Source organism: Oncorhynchus keta, chromosome 6, assembly GCF_023373465.1.
Source record: "Oncorhynchus keta strain PuntledgeMale-10-30-2019 chromosome 6, Oket_V2, whole genome shotgun sequence".
NCBI classification, from domain to species: Eukaryota; Metazoa; Chordata; class Actinopteri; order Salmoniformes; family Salmonidae; genus Oncorhynchus; species Oncorhynchus keta.
This window is the reverse complement of record NC_068426.1, coordinates 40,555,972-40,574,660: the sequence shown is the minus strand read 5'-3', so window position 1 is coordinate 40,574,660 and position 18,689 is coordinate 40,555,972. Positions and strand designations below refer to the sequence as shown.

At 43.2% G+C, this 18,689-nt stretch overlaps 1 protein-coding gene across 4 annotated transcripts in view; it reads left to right on the top strand.

Annotated features, from left to right (window-relative positions):
* The window catches only part of LOC118385507 (serine/threonine-protein kinase ULK1-like), a 50,667-nt gene that overhangs the window by 21,377 nt on the left and 10,601 nt on the right, over positions 1 to 18,689 (top strand). For 3 of the 4 annotated variants that reach the window (XM_035772709.2, XM_035772707.2, XM_035772711.2), the window contains 11 exons: positions 253 to 426; positions 3,301 to 3,374; positions 3,487 to 3,588; positions 4,058 to 4,116; positions 4,446 to 4,528; positions 4,627 to 4,677; positions 4,778 to 4,866; positions 13,503 to 13,665; positions 13,885 to 13,948; positions 17,121 to 17,207; positions 18,280 to 18,414. In XM_035772709.2, the coding sequence (XP_035628602.1) occupies positions 253 to 426; positions 3,301 to 3,374; positions 3,487 to 3,588; positions 4,058 to 4,116; positions 4,446 to 4,528; positions 4,627 to 4,677; positions 4,778 to 4,866; positions 13,503 to 13,665; positions 13,885 to 13,948; positions 17,121 to 17,207; positions 18,280 to 18,414 (1,081 nt within the window). The remainder of the gene's footprint in view (positions 1 to 252; positions 427 to 3,300; positions 3,375 to 3,486; positions 3,589 to 4,057; positions 4,117 to 4,445; positions 4,529 to 4,626; positions 4,678 to 4,777; positions 4,867 to 13,502; positions 13,666 to 13,884; positions 13,949 to 17,120; positions 17,208 to 18,279; positions 18,415 to 18,689) is intronic. The other variant, XM_035772708.2, reaches the window with a different exon arrangement.

The window sequence follows — 18,689 nt, the reverse complement described above, 5'->3', positions numbered from 1 at the left end:
CCAGGGTAATGTAACATTGGATAATGAGGGTGTGGGCTGAACCAACCAGGTCCTGAATTTAGCAGAGAAAGTTTAGGCCTCGTCTCCCTGGGCTGCTTATTTATTTAGACTACAGTCCCAGGCTTTAGGGAAGCTGTGTTTTCATAGGTTGCCGTGGAACAGGAACAAGTCTGACAAGTTAGTCTGTTAGTATAGTTTGTTTTATTTTCCTTTACCGACTGTCCTACCCCTCCACCCCTGTTTCTCCCCTAGCCAAGGGCACCCTGAGTGAGGACACCATCCGGGTGTTTCTGCAGCAGATAGCTGGAGCCATGAGGGTGCTGCAGGTCAAGGATATCATCCACCGAGACCTCAAACCCCAGAACATCCTGCTCTCCTACCACACAGGACGCAAGTCCCACTCCACCAACACCTGCATCAAGATAGGTGTGTGTGTGCGCGCAGTGCATTCGGAAAGTATTTAGACCCCTTGACTTTTTCCACATTTTGTTACGTTACAGCCTTATTCTAAAATGGATTACATTTTAAAAACAATCTATCAATCTACACGCAATGTCACATAATGACAAAGCAAAAACTGTTTTTAGAATTTCTTGCAAATGTATTAACAATAAAATAAATAAATAAATAAAACAAATACCTTATTTACATAAGTATTCAGACCCAGCGATGAGACAAGATCGAAATCGGGGAGGAAAAAGGGAGTGGTAATAATAATAATAAAATGTCTGAAGGTCCCGAAGAACACAATGGACACATCATTCTTAAATGGAAGAAGTTTGGAATCACCAAGACTCTTCCTAGAGCTGGCCGCCCAATCGGGGGAGAAGGGCCTTGGTCAGGGAGGAGATCAAGAACCCAATGGTCATTCTGACAGAGCTCCAGATTTCCTCTGTGGAGATGGTGGCCAGACCGAAGCCACTCCTCAGTAAAAGGCACATGACAGCCCGCTTGAAGTTTGCCAATAAGACACCTTAAGGACTCTCAGGCCATGAGAAACAAGATTCTCTGGTCTGATGAAACCAAGATTCAACTGTTTTTGGTCTGAATGCCAAGCGTCACGTCTGGAGGAAACCTGCCACCATGGTGGTGCCAGCATGGTGGTGACAGCATGGTGGTGCCAGCATGGTGGTGACAGCGTCATGCTGTGGGGATGTTTTTCAGCGACAGGGACTGGGAGACTAGTCAGGATCGAGGGAAAGATGAAACGGAGAAAAGCACAAGAGATCCTTGATGAAAACCTGCCCTGGAGAGCTCAAGACCTCAGACTGGGCCGACGGTTCACTTCCAACAGGACAACGACCTGCACACACCCAAGACAAAGGCAGGAGTGGCTTCGACACAAGTCTCTGAATGTCCTTGAGTGGCCCAGGCAGAGCCCGGACTTCAACCCAATCGAACGTCTCTGGAGAGAACTGAAAATAGCTGTGCAGCGACACTCCCCATCCAACCTGACCGAGCTTGAGAGGATCTGCAGAGAAGAATGGGAGAAACTCCCCAAATACAGGTGTGCCAAGCTTGTAGCGTCATACCCAAGAAGAGTTGAGGCTGTAATTGCTGCCAAAGGTGCTTCAACAAAGTACTGAGTAAAGGGCCTGAATACTTGTGTAAATGTAATATTTAAATTTTTTATATATATATACATTTGCAAACATTTCTAAATACCTGCATTATGGGGCAAATTGATTAAAAAACTATTGAATCAATTTCAGAATAAGGCTGTAATATAACAAAATGTGGAAAAAGTCAAGGGGTCTGAATACGTCTCGTGTGTGTGCGGGTGCATGCACGTGCACTGTAATGCATCATATAAATTATAGCAACAAAGAGTTCCATCTTTCCACCGACTTAATTGACACCCATGTAATAGCTGATAATCACAATTGTGTGAAGAATGAATTAGTGCAAGGCTGAAGACAAAAGAGCAGCATTTTTTTGTATGTGTTTAGAACTCACTCATATTAATCCCTATCGAGCCCATTTATCCTGCAGACAGAATGTAATTTTTTATTTTTATTTTATTTCACCTTTATTTAACCAGGTAGGCTAGTTGAGAACAAGTTCTCATTTACAATTGCGACCTGGCCAAGATAAAGCAAAGCAGTTCGACAGATACAACGACACAGAGTTACACATGGAGTAAAACAAACATACAGTCAATAATACAGTATAAACAAGTCTATATACAATGTGAGCAAATTAGGTGAGAAGGAAGGTAAAGGCAAAAAAGGCCATGGTGGCAAAGTAAATACAATATAGCAAGTAAAACACTGGAATGGTAGTTTTGCAATGGAAGAATGTGCAAAGTAGAAATAAAAATAATGGGGTGCAAAGGAGCAAAATAAATAAATAAATGAAATACAGTTGGGAAAGAGGTAGTTGTATTGACTTTGTGAAGGCTGAAGCAGACCTCACAACAGTGTTATAATCCTCATGCCGCTGTTGAAAGTTGCTCAGCTCCAAGATCACCGCACAAACTCTTAAAGCTACAATAAGTTTATTTTTGGGCGACCCAACAAAAAGCAAATAGAAATGTGAGTTATTGGTCTGTCATTCTCATTGAAAGCAAGTCTAAACACCTCTTTTGGTTTTGTACACCAGTTTCAAGTAGCTGAAAATACAATATTTTTGGTTATGGAAAATATATTTTACAGCAGTTTAGATGGTACAATGATTCTCAACACTATACATGCTTGTTTTGTCACATAAACAGAAGTTAAGCAAGCTATTAGAATTATAGCAACCAGGAAATGGCAGAGGGATTTCTGCATAGTACATCTTTAAACAGTTGAGTGTGTGGATTGCTCACTTTGAAAGGAAGTTAACAGTGCAACACTGTAGTTAGTTAGTGGTGATGATGACATGTGTTTTTGTGTGGATGTTTCTCATTGCCCATTGATCTTGAATGTTAGCCTTTTTAGCTACCACTGGTGATTTTGTTTTCCCTGTGACCGTGTGATATTCTGAAATGGGACCGTTACTAATATAACTTAAAGGTGTTCCAGTGCCTGTCAATTAAGAGTAAGATGACAGGTTTCAAAAATCTCTTACAAAACTTCCAGTCACTGGTCCGTCCTCTTTGGTGGCTCAGTGGAAAATCAATTGAGTTCTCTCTCCACTGTAACCTCTCCAGTCGTTCCCAGCTGGTATTACATTTTTCCACTCATTGCAAACATTTTGTGATTGCCCCAAGGTTTTGCTGAGTATCTGAGTGCACAGCTGTGGTCTCCACTTGTACATTGCTAATTGATCTTATTTATTACCCCCCCCTTGCTGTTCTTCTTCTATCCCTCTCTCCAGCTGACTTTGGGTTTGCCCGCTACCTTCAGAACAACATGATGGCTGCCACTCTGTGTGGGTCCCCTATGTACATGGTGAGCACCTCCTAGTTACAGCCTGACCATAGGCAGGCAGAGGGTGTGTATCTGTCCCATTAGGTCATGTGTCGTGTGTGCATCTCTGAAATGTTTCCCCCATATCCACCAGGCACCTGAAGTCATCATGTCTCAGAACTATGATGCCAAGGCTGACCTGTGGAGCATCGGTACCATTTTGTTCCAGTGTCTGACTGGGAAAGCCCCGTTTCAGGTGAGCACCATAGTGAGATAGGACTCAAATCATACCCATATATACCGGTCTCAAAGGCGTAATCAAAGGGGCGGTGTTTGAATGGTTAAAATGAATCCACTCTGCAGAAAGGGGTCATTCAGCGAGAGAGTTTGTTTTTGACTTGTCATACAATATTTAAAACTGGCGTGACGGTAATCAGCTTTGGTTTTCTCTTAGGCCCGAACAGACTGACTTTTCTTTCCACATAATGTGAGAGATCGCAAACTGTAGACAAGCTAGAGTTAAAACAACAAGGCTATTTATCCAGCCTTTCCTAAGGCTCTTAGGAAAGCGAGTAACCCAAACTGGCCAGACAGGATCAGCTGACTGTGTTTCCTCTTCAGATCTTTGACACTCCCTTTTTAAACTAACTTGTGTGCATGCGAACACGGAAGTTGATTTGCTCTGTTAACATTTGTGTGTATCTGTCCGTGTGTTCTACCCACAGGCTAGCAGTCCCCAGGACCTCCGGCTGTTTTATGAGAAAAACAAGAACCTCAGCCCCAAGTCAGTGTTGATCAGCTCTTCGTAGTTGTGTGTGTTTTTAGAGATGGAGAGTACAGATTCCTTTCACATGAGAGTGTGTATTGAATGTTGCTTCCATGTTAATTAACTAATGCTGTGGTAGACTGGATTTGACCACAGGATATGTTACAAATGACTTGTGATTATCATAGTCTCACGCACTGCTTTTAACATTTGATTAGGATCAGCTACCACAATCCTAACATTAACCATTTGTGGGGAAATGCAAAACAGGCCCCCGGATCAACTGTTACAGCAGAAATGGAGTGTGAAGTACCATCATTCATGGTGACTTTTGTGTCCCCACCCAGCATCCCCAGAGAGACCTCCTGTCACCTGAGGAATCTGCTGCTGGGTCTTCTGCAGCGCAACCACAAGGACCGCATGGACTTCGGTCAGTGGGGCCACACTCACAGGGGTCAAACCAGTGCTCATTGTTTAAAATTGAGGGGCAAGTTCCTCACTTTTAATCTTTATCTCTTGTCATTGTAGAGGAGTTCTTCTGTCACCCCTTCCTGGAGACGAGCTCGTCCATGAAGAAGAGTGAGTAAACGGCCCTTATGCATCCATCTTCTCAACCCTAATTGAAACATCCGAACCAATCTGTCATATGAATTTATATAGATATTTTTCTTTGATACAGCTCCCGCTGTGACCATGACATGCTTTCCCAGCTCTGCTTCAGCAAGCTCCTGTAGCAGCTCTTCCAACTCACATTTAGCCTCTCCACCGGTGAGTGTGTGTGTGTATACACTTTCCTAATATTAATTTGCACCCCTTTTCCCCTCAGAACAGCCTTGATTCGCCGGGACATGCACTCCACAAGGTGTCGAAAGCATTCCACAGGGATGTTGGCCCATGTTGACTCCAATGTTTCCGACATGTGTGTCAAGTTAGCTGGATGCTCTTTGGGTGGTGAACCGTTCTTGATACACACAGGAAACTGTTGAGTGTGGAATAACCCAGCAGCGTTGCAGTTCTTGACACAAACCAGTGCGCTTGGCACCTACTACCATACCCCATTAAAAGGCACTTAAAACGTTGGTCTTGACCCTTCACCCTCTGAATGGCACACATACACAATCCATGTCTCAATTGTCTCAAGGCTTAAAAGTCCTTCTTTAACCTGTCTCCTCTCCTTCATGAAGTGGATTTAACAAGTGACATCAATAAGGGATCATAGCTTTCACCTGGATTCCCCTGGTCAGTCTACAGCAGTGGTTCCCAAAGTTTATATCGTCCCGTACCCTTTCAAACATTCAACTTCCAGCTGCGTACCCCCTCTAGCATTCAACTTCCAGCTGCGTACCCCCTCTAGCACCAGGGTCAGCTGTACCCCCTCTAGCGCCAGGGTCAGCTGTACCCCCTCTAGCACCAGGGTCAGCTGTACCCCCTTTAGCACCAGGGTCAGCTGTACCCCCTTTAGCACCAGGGTCAGCTGTACCCCCTCTAGCACCAGGGTCAGCTGTACCCCCTCTAGCACCAGGGTCAGCTGTAGGGTCAGCCCTCTAGCACCAGGGTCAGCTGTACCCCCTCTAGCACCAGGGTCAGCTGTACCCCTCTAGCACCAGGGTCAGCTGTACCCCTCTAGCACCAGGGTCAGCTGTACCCCTCTAGCACCAGGGTCAGCTGTACCCCTCTAGCACCAGGGTCAGCTGTACCCCTCTAGCACCAGGGTCAGCTGTACCCCTCTAGCACCAGGGTCAGCTGTACCCCTCTAGCACCAGGGTCAGCTGTACCCCTCTAGCACCAGGGTCAGCTGTACCCCCTCTAGCACCAGGGTCAGCTGTACCCTCTAGCACCAGGGTCAGCTGTACCCCCTCTAGCACCAGGGTCAGCTGTACCCCTCTAGCACCAGGGTCAGCTGTACCCCTCTAGCACCAGGGTCAGCTGTACCCCCTCTAGCACCAGGGTCAGCTGTACCCCCTCTAGCACCAGGGTCAGCTGTACCCCCTCTAGCACCAGGGTCAGCTGTATCCCACTCTAGCACCAGGGTCAGCTGTACCCCACTCTAGGACCAGGGTCAGTGCACTCTCAAATGTTGTTTTGACATCATTGTAAGCCTGGCCCACACACACACACACACACACACACACACACACTATACATTTATTAAACAATAGAATGAGTGTGAGTTGTCGTCACAACCCGGCTCGTGGGAAGTGACAAAGAGCTCTCATAGGACCAGGGCACAAATAATAATAATCAATAATTTCTCTTTATTTAACCATCTTACATATAAAACCTTATTTGTTCATCAACAATTGTGAATAACTCACCACAGGTTAATGAGAAGGGTGTGCTTGAAAGGATGCACATAACTCTACAATGTTGGGTTGTATTGGAGAGAGTCTGTCTTAAATCATTTCCCACAGTTTGTGCCTGTATTTAGTTTTCACAACTTTACCATATTACAAAATGAATGTCTGAACACATTAAATAACAACAGTAACAATAACAGTATTACTAACAAAAACATAAAAATGTTCACAAGTCCTTTAATCAATGGTGGTTACATTTTGTGTGTTCTCATACATATGTTGGTGGTTACATTTTGTGTGTTCTCATATATATGTTGGTGGTTACATTTTGTGTGTTCTCATATATATGTTGGTGGTTACATTTTGTGTGTTCTCATACATATGTTGGTGGTTACATTTTGTGTGTTCTCATACATATGTTGGTGGTTACATTTTGTGTGTTCTCATATATATGTTGGTGGTTACATTTGGTGTGTTCTCATACATATGTTGGTGGTTACATTTGGTGTGTTCTCATATATATGTTGGTGGTTACATTTGGTGTGTTCTCATACATATGTTGGTGGTTACATTTTGTGTGTTCTCATGCGTATGTTGGTGGTTACATTTTGTGTGTTCTCATGCATATGTTGGTGGTTACATTTTGTGTGTTCTCATGCATATGTTGGTGGTTACATTTTGTGTGTTCTCATGCGTATGTTGGTGGTTACATTTTGTGTGTTCTCATACATATGTTGGTGGTTACATTTTGTGTGTTCTCATGCATATGTTGGTGGTTACATTTTGTGTGTTCTCATACATATGTTGGTGGTTACATTTTGTGTGTTCTCATACATATGTTGGTGGTTACATTTTGTGTGTTCTCATGCATATGTTGGTGGTTACATTTTGTGTGTTCTCATGCATATGTTGGTGGTTACATTTTGTGTGTTCTCATGCATATGTTGGTGGTTACATTTTGTGTGTTCTCATACATATGTTGGTGGTTACATTTGGTGTGTTCTCATACATATGTTGGTGGTTACATTTTGTGTGTTCTCATACATATGTTGGTGGTTACATTTGGTGTGTTCTCATGCATATGTTGGTGGTTACATTTGGTGTGTTCTCATACATATGTTGGTGGTTACATTTGGTGTGTTCTCATGCATATGTTGGTGGTTACATTTGGTGTGTTCTCATACATATGTTGGTGGTTACATTTTGTGTGTTCTCATACATATGTTGGTGGTTACATTTTGTGTGTTCTCATGCATATGTTGGTGGTTACATTTTGTGTGTTCTCATGCATATGTTGGTGGTTACATTTGGTGTGTTCTCATACATATGTTGGTGGTTACATTTTGTGTGTTCTCATACATATGTTGGTGGTTACATTTTGTGTGTTCTCACATATGTTGGTGGTTACATTTTGTGTGTTCTCATACATATGTTGGTGGTTACATTTTGTGTGTTCTCATGCATATGTTGGTGGTTACATTTTGTGTGTTCTCATACATATGTTGGTGGTTACATTTTGTGTGTTCTCATACATATGTTGGTGGTTACATTTTGTGTGTTCTCATACATATGTTGGTGGTTACATTTGTGTTCTCATGCATATGTTGGTGGTTACATTTTGTGTGTTCTCATACATATGTTGGTGGTTACATTTTGTGTGTTCTCATACATATGTTGGTGGGTGTGTTCTCATACATATGTTGGTGGTTACATTTTGTGTGTTCTCATACATATGTTGGTGGTTACATTTTGTGTGTTCTCATGCATATGTTGGTGGTTACATTTTGTGTGTTCTCATACATATGTTGGTGGTTACATTTTGTGTGTTCTCATGCATATGTTGGTGGTTACATTTTGTGTGTTCTCATACATATGTTAGTGGTTACATTTTGTGTGTTCTCATACATATGTTGGTGGTTGTGTGTTCTCATGCATATGTTGGTGGTTACATTTTGTGTGTTCTCATACATATGTTGGTGGTTACATTTTGTGTGTTCTCATACATATGTTGGTGGTTACATTTGTGTGTTCTCATGCATATGTTGGTGGTTACATTTTGTGTGTTCTCATGCATATGTTGGTGGTTACATTTTGTGTGTTCTCATATATATGTTGGTGGTTACATTTTGTGTGTTCTCATATATATGTTGGTGGTTACATTTTGTGTGTTCTCATACATATGTTGGTGGTTACATTTTGTGTGTTCTCATATATATGTTGGTGGTTACATTTTGTGTGTTCTCATACATATGTTGGTGGTTACATTTTGTGTGTTCTCATATATATGTTGGTGGTTACATTTGGTGTGTTCTCATACATATGTTGGTGGTTACATTTGGTGTGTTCTCATACATATGTTGGTGGTTACATTTGTGTGTTCTCATACATATGTTGGTGGTTACATTTGGTGTGTTCTCATACATATGTTGGTGGTTACATTTGGTGTGTTCTCATACATATGTTGGTGGTTACATTTTGTGTGTTCTCATACATATGTTGGTGGTTACATTTTGTGTGTTCTCATGCATATGTTGGTGGTTACATTTTGTGTGTTCTCATACATATGTTGGTGGTTACATTTGGTGTGTTCTCATACATATGTTGGTGGTTACATTTTTGTGTGTTCTCATGCATATGTTGGTGGTTACATTTTGTGTGTTCTCATGCATATGTTGGTGGTTACATTTTGTGTGTTCTCATACATATGTTGGTGGTTACATTTTGTGTGTTCTCATACATATGTTGGTGGTTACATTTGTGTGTTCTCATGCATATGTTGGTGGTTACATTTTGTGTGTTCTCATACATATGTTGGTGGTTACATTTTGTGTGTTCTCATGCATATGTTGGTGGTTACATTTTGTGTGTTCTCATATATATGTTGGTGGTTACATTTGTGTGTTCTCATGCATATGTTGGTGGTTACATTTTGTGTGTTCTCATACATATGTTGGTGGTTACATTTTGTGTGTTCTCATGCATATGTTGGTGGTTACATTTTGTGTGTTCTCATACATATGTTGGTGGTTACATTTTGTGTGTTCTCATGCATATGTTGGTGGTTACATTTTGTGTGTTCTCATGCATATGTTGGTGGTTACATTTGTGTGTTCTCATGCATATGTTGGTGGTTACATTTTGTGTGTTCTCATGCATATGTTGGTGGTTACATTTGGTGTGTTCTCATGCGTATGTTGGTGGTTACATTTTGTGTGTTCTCATACATATGTTGGTGGTTACATTTTGTGTGTTCTCATACATATGTTGGTGGTTACATTTTGTGTGTTCTCATGCATATGTTGGTGGTTACATTTGGTGTGTTCTCATGCATATGTTGGTGGTTACATTTTGTGTGTTCTCATACATATGTTGGTGGTTACATTTTGTGTGTTCTCATGCATATGTTGGTGGTTACATTTGGTGTGTTCTCATACATATGTTGGTGGTTACATTTTGTGTGTTCTCATGCATATGTTGGTGGTTACATTTTGTGTGTTCTCATGCATATGTTGGTGGTTACATTTTGTGTGTTCTCATGCATATGTTGGTGGTTACATTTTGTGTGTTCTCATACATATGTTGGTGGTTACATTTTGTGTGTTCTCATGCATATGTTGGTGGTTACATTTTGTGTGTTCTCATGCATATGTTGGTGGTTACATTTTGTGTGTTCTCATGCATATGTTGGTGGTTACATTTTGTGTGTTCTCATGCATATGTTGGTGGTTACATTTTGTGTGTTCTCATACATATGTTGGTGGTTACATTTTGTGTGTTCTCATACATATGTTGGTGGTTACATTTTGTGTGTTCTCATGCATATGTTGGTGGTTACATTTTGTGTGTTCTCATGCATATGTTGGTGGTTACATTTGGTGTGTTCTCATACATATGTTGGTGGTTACATTTTGTGTGTTCTCATACATATGTTGGTGGTTACATTTTGTGTGTTCTCATACATATGTTGGTGGTTACATTTGTGTGTTCTCATATATATGTTGGTGGTTACATTTTGTGTGTTCTCATGCACATGTTGGTGGTTACATTTTGTGTGTTCTCATACATATGTTGGTGGTTACATTTTGTGTGTTCTCATACATATGTTGGTGGTTACATTTTGTGTGTTCTCATACATATGTTGGTGGTTACATTTTTGTGTGTTCTCATACATATGTTGGTGGTTACATTTTGTGTGTTCTCATACATATGTTGGTGGTTACATTTTGTGTGTTCTCATGCATATGTTGGTGGTTACATTTGGTGTGTTCTCATACATATGTTGGTGGTTACATTTTGTGTGTTCTCATACATATGTTGGTGGTTACATTTTGTGTGTTCTCATACATATGTTGGTGGTTACATTTTGTGTGTTCTCATATATATGTTGGTGGTTACATTTGGTGTGTTCTCATGCATATGTTGGTGGTTACATTTTGTGTGTTCTCATGCATATGTTGGTGGTTACATTTGGTGTGTTCTCATGCATATGTTGGTGGTTACATTTTGTGTGTTCTCATGCATATGTTGGTGGTTACATTTTGTGTGTTCTCATGCATATGTTGGACAATAGATGGTGGTTGTTGCATGTCCCTTGCAAATATATGCACTGCATTTATGGCACCTAATGCTCATTTTGACATCTCTTGGTGCACACAGATTGCACCTCCTTTTTTTTGTCTCTTCTGTCTCTGGCAGCTGTAAATCTAGCTTCTGGCCCTTGTATATCTTTCACCAATCCAGCAGAGGATGGTGTTGGAGGAAGGTGTTGGCGCCTTTAAATGAGGGGTGCCACCATGGCTTTCCCCAACTCTTCTAGGAATAGTCTCCTTTTGAAGAATTTCCCCTGCTTCCAGCCTGGATTCAACTCCATCAACACCACAAATGCGTTGTTGGCCAACACATCTAGGATGTTGAAGAACACCACCATGGGCCAACGTGCCGTCATCCTCTTACAAGAGTACGTGCCAGTAACCTGCAAAAGTGCAACAATCAGTAAATAAAAGAATGAGTACATACAAGTGGTACTTCATGTCTTGCAAAGTAACGTGAAAAATTGCATCAAAGCGTTGTTTTTAATTTATCACATCTATAAAACATATTTACATATTCAAATTAATAGAATTGACTCCATATTGTTCACAAATTCAACGAACATTTCACCAAACAACAACATGTCTTATTTTTATGGTGCAGATAAAACAATCTGGTAATACAAAAATAGAAAGGGAAAAAAGTATGTGAGACTTGAAAGATGAAAAGTGACATTACCCCTTTTGTTCCTGGTTCCTGTTGTATTCCAGGACCGTGTTGGGCTTCTTGTCCTCCCAGGTACTCACAGCGGCATCCCGGTGCAGAGTTGTCATCAGTAGCACTTTCTTCGGCAGTAGGACACAAGAGTGTGTGTATCGGTGAAGGCAAATTTAGAGGAAAAAAGATCCCTGTCTTTGGTAGTGAGTAGGAGAGGCAGGAGGAGGCAACTCAGGCTTGTTCTTTCTGAGCGTCCGTGAGACTTGACCGTGGTCCTTTTCTTCTGGAGCTTCTCCTGACAAAAACCATATGAGGTGACGAAATTGTCACATGTTATGTTGTGCCCCTGGAGACCTGCAGTCATTTCCAGGACCACCCGCTTCCCCTGGTTCCTTGTGGGAACACCGTCAGCAGGTTTCTCTGGTTCCTTCTGGGAACACCGTCAGCAGGTTTCTCTGGTTCCTTCTGGGAACACCGTCAGCACGTTTCTCTGGTTCCTTCTGGGAACACCGTCAGCACGTTTCTCTGGTTCCTTCTGGGAACACCGTCAGCAGGTTTCTCTGGTTCCTTCTGGGAACACCGTCAGCAGGTTTCTCTGGTTCCTTCTGGGAACACCGTCAGCAGGTTTCTCTGGTTCCTTCTGGGAACACCGTCAGCAGGTTTCTCTGGTTCCTTCTGGGAACACCGTCAGCAGGTTCTCCTGGTTCCTTCTGGGAACACCGTCAGCACGTTTCTCTGGTTCCTTCTGGGAACACCGTCAGCAGGTTTCTCTTGTTCCTTCTGGGAACACCGTCAGCAGGTTTCTCTTGTTCCTTCTGGGAACACCGTCAGCACGTTTCTCTGGTTCCTTCTGGGAACACCGTCAGCACGTTTCTCTGGTTCCTTCTGGGAACACCGTCAGCAGGTTTCTCTGGTTCCTTCTGGGAACACCGTCAGCAGGTTTCTCTGGTTCCTTCTGGGAACACCGTCAGCACGTTTCTCTGGTTCCTTCTGGGAACACCGTCAGCACGTTTCTCTGGTTCCTTCTGGGAACACCGTCAGCACGTTTCTCTGGTTCCTTCTGGGAACACAGTCAGCAGGTTTCCTGGTGTAAACCTGCATGTTCCAGGCATAACTGTTCCTGGCATTACATGTCCCATATCTTTATTCCATATTTAGACGGTTGGCTTTGCATGTACTGTTTGAAAGGGCAGCGTCCTCTAAAAGCGACCAGATGCTCATCCACTGTGATGTCTGGACTTGGGTAATAGATGAGTGGCAGGCGCTCCACCCACTTGTGCCAACCCTCTCTGATTGCTGCCAGCTGTCTTGTTGATGGCTGGCCTGGTCTTGCATCACAGTTGTCGAAGCGAATCACCCATGAAAACACGTGAAATGTCTGGATACTCCGGGATGCTGGCCTTCTAGGCAGAGTTGCAAATCAAAAGCAATTTCACTGGCCAATAAAAAGAAAAGATTAAGATGGGCAAAATGACACAGACACTGGACAGAGGAACTCTGCCTAGAAGACCAGCATCCCGGAGTCGCCTCTTCACTGTTGACATTGAGACTGGTGTTTTTGCGGGTACTATTTAATGAAGCTGCTAGTTGTGTACTTGTGAGGCATCTGTTTCTCAAACTAGATACTCTAATGTACTTGTCCTCTTGCTCAGTTGTGCACTGGGGCCTCCCACTCTTTCTATTCTGATTTGAGCCCGTTTGCTCTTCTTTCAAAAACAAGGGACATTTCTAAGTGGCCCCAACCTTTTGAACGTTAGTGTACTACCGGTAGTGTACTATATAGTGGGTTGTTCAGAGTCAGTGCTGTGGTCATAGTTCCTCTCTCTCTCTCTCTCTCTCTCTCTCTCTCTCTCTCTGCAGCAGTCTCTGGCTGAGGTCCAGCAGCTCCGCGCCAAGACCCTTGCCTCCCCTACCCACGATGCCCCTGGCCTTCTCCTCAAGGACTCGTCTGGAGGTGGCTGCAGCAGCAAGAACTCCTCTTGTGACACAGACGACTTTGTAATGGTGCCCGTCCACTTTCCCAGTAAGCAGCATCATCATCATTCCCATCCTCATTCCTCAACCACCGAGTGGTGTTCTTGTTGCTCTTCAGTCTGTAATGTGTATAGAATCCAGAGGTTGTTTTGTTGACTTTCATTCTGAAGGTATAATAGCAGTGTAGTCCACTGTCTGAGATGATTCTGAGGTTCATCAGTTTGGCTGTATGGTCATTCCTCTTTGACATGTTGCTATGGTTTCTCAGCAGGTGAGCTCACCTGTGACGGGCCTACTGGGAAGGTTTTCCACGACAGTCTGATGAACAGCGGGTGAGTTTAATGGACGTGGTCTTTAGAGATGGGGACAAAAATCGATAGTTACATATCGTAATATTTATTTAGGATGATTTTTACACTGAACAGAAATATAAACGCAACCTGCAACAATTTCAAAGATTTGACTGAATCACAGTTCATATGAGGAAATCAAGTCACTTGAAAATAATTAATTAGGCCCTAATCTCTGGATTTCACATGACTGGTAATACAGATATGCATCTGTTGGTCATAGAAACCTTTAATAAAAGGTAGGGGCGTGGATCAGAAAACCACTCAGTATTTTGTGTGACCATTTTCCTCTTGCAGCACAACACACCTCCTTCACATAGAGTTGATCAGGCTGTTGATTGTGGAACGTTGTCCCACTCCTTTTCAATGGCTGGGTGAAGTTGCTGGATATTGGCGGGACCTGGAACACGCTGTCGTACACGTCGATCCTTAGCATCCCAAACATGCTCAATGGGTGAGTATGCAGGCCATGGAAGAACCGAGACATTTTTAGCTTCTAGGAGTTGTGTACAGATCCTTGCGACATGGGGCTGTGCATTTATCGTGCTGAAACATGAGGTGATGGCGGAGGATGAAAGGCACAACAATGGGCCTCAGGATCTCGTCACGGTATCTCTGTGCATTCATCTATGAAATCGGTTTCATATTGCCATCGATAAAATGTAATTGTGTTCGTTTTCCGTGGCTTATGCCTGCCCATAACCATAACACCACCACCATGGGGCACTCTGTTCACAACTTTGACATCAGCAAACCGGTCGCCCACACGCCATCTGCCCGGTACAATTGATCCTTGAAGAGCACACTTCTCCAACGTGCCAGTGGCCATCAACAGTGAGCATTTGCCCCCTGAAATCGGTTTCGGTTACGATGTTGAACTGCAGTCAGGTCAAGACCCTGATGAGGACAACGAGCACGCAGATGAGCTTCCCTGAGGCGGTTTCTGATAGTCTCTGCAGAACTTCTTCAGTTCTGCAAACCCACCATTTCATCAGTTGTCAAGGTGGCTCGTCTCAGGCAACCCCGCAGGTGAAGAAGCCGAATATGGAGGTCCTGGGCTGGCGTGGTTACATGTTGTCTGTGGTTGTGAGACCGGTTGGCCGTACTGCCAAATTCTCTAAAACGATGTTGGTAGAGAAATTAAATTATCTGACAACAGCTCTGGTGGACATTCCTGCAGTCAGGATGCCAATTGCACACTCCCTCAACTTGAGACATCTGTTTCATTGTGTTGTGTGGCATTGTGTTATGGCCTTTTATTGTCCCCAGCACAATGTGCACCTGTGTAATGATCATGCTGTTTAATCAGCTTCTTGATATGCCTCATCTGTCAGGTGGATGGGTTATCTTTGCAAAGGAGAAATGCTCACTAACAGGGATGATTTGTGCCCAAAATGTGAGAGAAATAATATTTTTGTGCGTATGGAACACTTCTGGGATTTTCAGCTCATGAAACATGGGACCAGCACTTTACATGTTGCGTTTATATTTTTGTTCAGTGTATATTGATACTTTTATTCCAACTATCGATTTGTAAAAAATATAGATATAAACTCAGCAAAAAAAGAAACGTCCTCTCACTGTCAACTGTGTTTATTTTCAGCAAACTTAACATGTGTAAATATTTGTATGAACATAACACGATTCAACAACTGAGACATAAACTGAACAAGTTCCACAGACATGTGAGTAACAGAAATGGAATAATGTGTCCCTGAACAAGGGGGGGTCAAAATAAAAAGTCAGTAAGTATCTGGTGTGGTCACCAGCTGCATTAAGTACTGCAGTGCATCTCCTCATGGACTGCACCAGACTTGCCAGTTCTTGCTGTGAGATGTTACCCCACTCTTCCACCAAGGCACCTGCAAGTTCCCGGACATTTCTGGGGGGGGATTGGCACTAGCCCTCACATCCATCAGATCCCAGACGTGCTCAATGCGATTGAGATCTGAGCCCTTCGCTGGCCATGGCAGAACACTGACATTTCTGTCTTGCAGGAAATCATGCACAGAACGAGCAGTATGGCTGGTGGCATTGTCATGCTGGAGGGTCATGTCAGGATGAGCCTGCAGGAAGGGTACCACATGGGGGAGGAGGTAACGCATAGCGTTGAGATTGCCTGCAATGACATCAAGCTCAGTCCGATGATGCTGTGACACACCGCCCCAGACCATGACGGACCCTCCACCTCCAAATCGATCCTGCTCCAGAGTACAGGCCTCGGTGTAACGCTCATTCCTTCAACGATAAACGCGAATCCGACCATCACCCCTGGTGAGACAAAACCGCCACTTGTCAGTGAAGAGCACTTTTTGCTTGTCCTGTCTGGTCCAGCGACGGTGGGTTTGTGCCCATATGTGACTTTGTTGCCGGTGATGTCTGGTGAGGAGCTGCCTTACAACAGGCCTACAAGCCCTCAGTCCAGCCTCTCTCAGCCTATTGCGGAGAGTCTGAGCACTGATGGAGGGATTTTGCGTTCCTGGTGTAACTTGGGTAGTTGTTGTTGCTATCCTGTACCTGTCCCGCAGGTGTGATGTTCGGATGTACCGATCCTGTGCAGGTGTTGTTACACGTGGTCTGCCACTGCGAGGATGATCAGCTGTCCATCCTGTCTCCCTGTAGCACTGTCTTAGGCATCTCACAGTACAGATATTGCAATTTCTTACCCTGGCCACATCAGCATTCCTAAGGCACGTTCACGCAAATGAGCAGGGACCCTGGGCATCTTTTGGTGTTTTTCAGAGTCAGTAGAAAGGCCTCTCTAGTGTCCTAAGTTTTCATAACTGTGACCTTAATTGCCTTTGATGTTCCAAACATATTGCTCGGTATAAGTCTGCTGCAGAGAGACGAGAGATAGCATGGGAAAATACATTTTGATCAGTCAGGAAATAAGTGCTGAAAGCATTGCTTACAATTTAAAAAGAAGAAAAAGCTATAGAATGAAAGCTGTTAGTGTCTTAACGACCGATACTCATGTGTCTTTCATTCTATATCTTTTTCTTCTTTTTAAATTGTAAGCCACGTTTTCAGCACTTTTATTTCCTGACTGATCAAAATGTATTTTCCCATGCTATCTCTTGTCTTGGCTTAAAAGAACAATCCTACTTATTAATAATATATTAGAGCCACTAAACTCTTGTCGTCTCCTCCTCAGCTCTCTACTGGCCTCTGGTGGCCTGGGCAGTCAGGGCAAGACCCCACCCCACTCCCCCTCCTACAGTGGCTCCCACAGTCCTATCAGGTAAGTTCTGATCACACTCTTACTGGAAAGGCATTCACTTATTCTCAGTGTTCAGACATACTAAAGCCATGACATGCTAATGCCAGTTCCCTCACTCTGGCAGCTGGGTGAGTCAATGTGTATTGTGCACTGGAAGCCCAGGCCAATGATACCCTTCTAGAGTAGGGGGATGTTAGGTCAGTAGTAGTGATGGGTACGGCTGTTACGGTGACCATATTACCGCCACACCAGTCATGACCGCAGTCAAATTCCACGTGATCGTTTAGTCTCTGATGCTGCTGATGGTCATTTAGTAACCTACCAAACTTGCTAACTGCCTGGTACTCAGCTCTCTGTCGCTCTAATCACTCTGACATCAGCAAATGTAGTCTTGTCAAATACTTCATGTGAGCCCATGAGCTCATGTTGCGCAACATTTCTATAGGCAATGCAGAGAGAGAACAGAGTTTTGATGGCCTTAATTAAAAAGAGCAGGATCCCATTCTACAGGCTAGGCCTACTACAGTGCATTTGGGAAGTATTCAGACCCCTTCACTTTTTCCACATTTTGTTACATTCCAGCCTTATTCTAAAATGTATTAAATTATTTGTTTTCCTCATCAATCTACACAGCAAAAAAATCAATCTAAAAAAATATTTAAAAAAAAATTAAAAATATAGTGAGCCAATATTTTAGCTCTTATTTCCATGACTGATTTAAAACTAATTTTCTCTCTGCAGCAGTGAGCAATATTTTTAGAACATCAAATGGCAATAAAATTGCATTATCAGATGGGAATCCATATAGAATTGTGATAATCACAATACACATAGTATCAGCACCTCGGTATTGTGATAATATTGTGTCATGAGGTCCCTGGCAATTCCCAGCATTATTCAGTAGGTCAATCTGATCATAATCCTCTCCCCTCTCTACCAAAGCAATCACAAATCAAGGGCTCTATCTTTCACTCACTATTACATAATGTTTTGTCTGTTAATATTCTCTCAGTATTTTTGCTGTTTCACTCTCTTTGTTAATGCATTGATTAGACAGGGTTAAACGTAGCTCCCGCTTTCTCTCTTCTTTCAGTCGGCCAAGTGAGTTCTCTGGCAGTAACTATGGTAACTACGGTCAGTCAGTGCCCATTCCCGTTCCAACTCAGGTCCCCAACTACCAGCGCATGGAGCAGAACCTTCATTCCCTCAGCCATGATGGCTCCCCACAGTTAGTATATACATACACTGAGTGTACAAGACATTAAGGACACCTTCCTAATATTGAGTTGCACACACCCCTTTTGCTCTCAGAACAACCTCAATTCGTCAGGGCATGGACTCTACATTGTGTCAAAGGTGTTCCACAGGGATGCTGGCCCAAGTTGGCTAGATGTCCTTTGGGTGGTAGGCCATTTCTGATACACACTGAAGCTGTTGAACGTGAGAGAACCAGCAGCGTTGCAGTTCTTGATGGCGCCGGAGGAGATGGCTGCCGTCTTACGG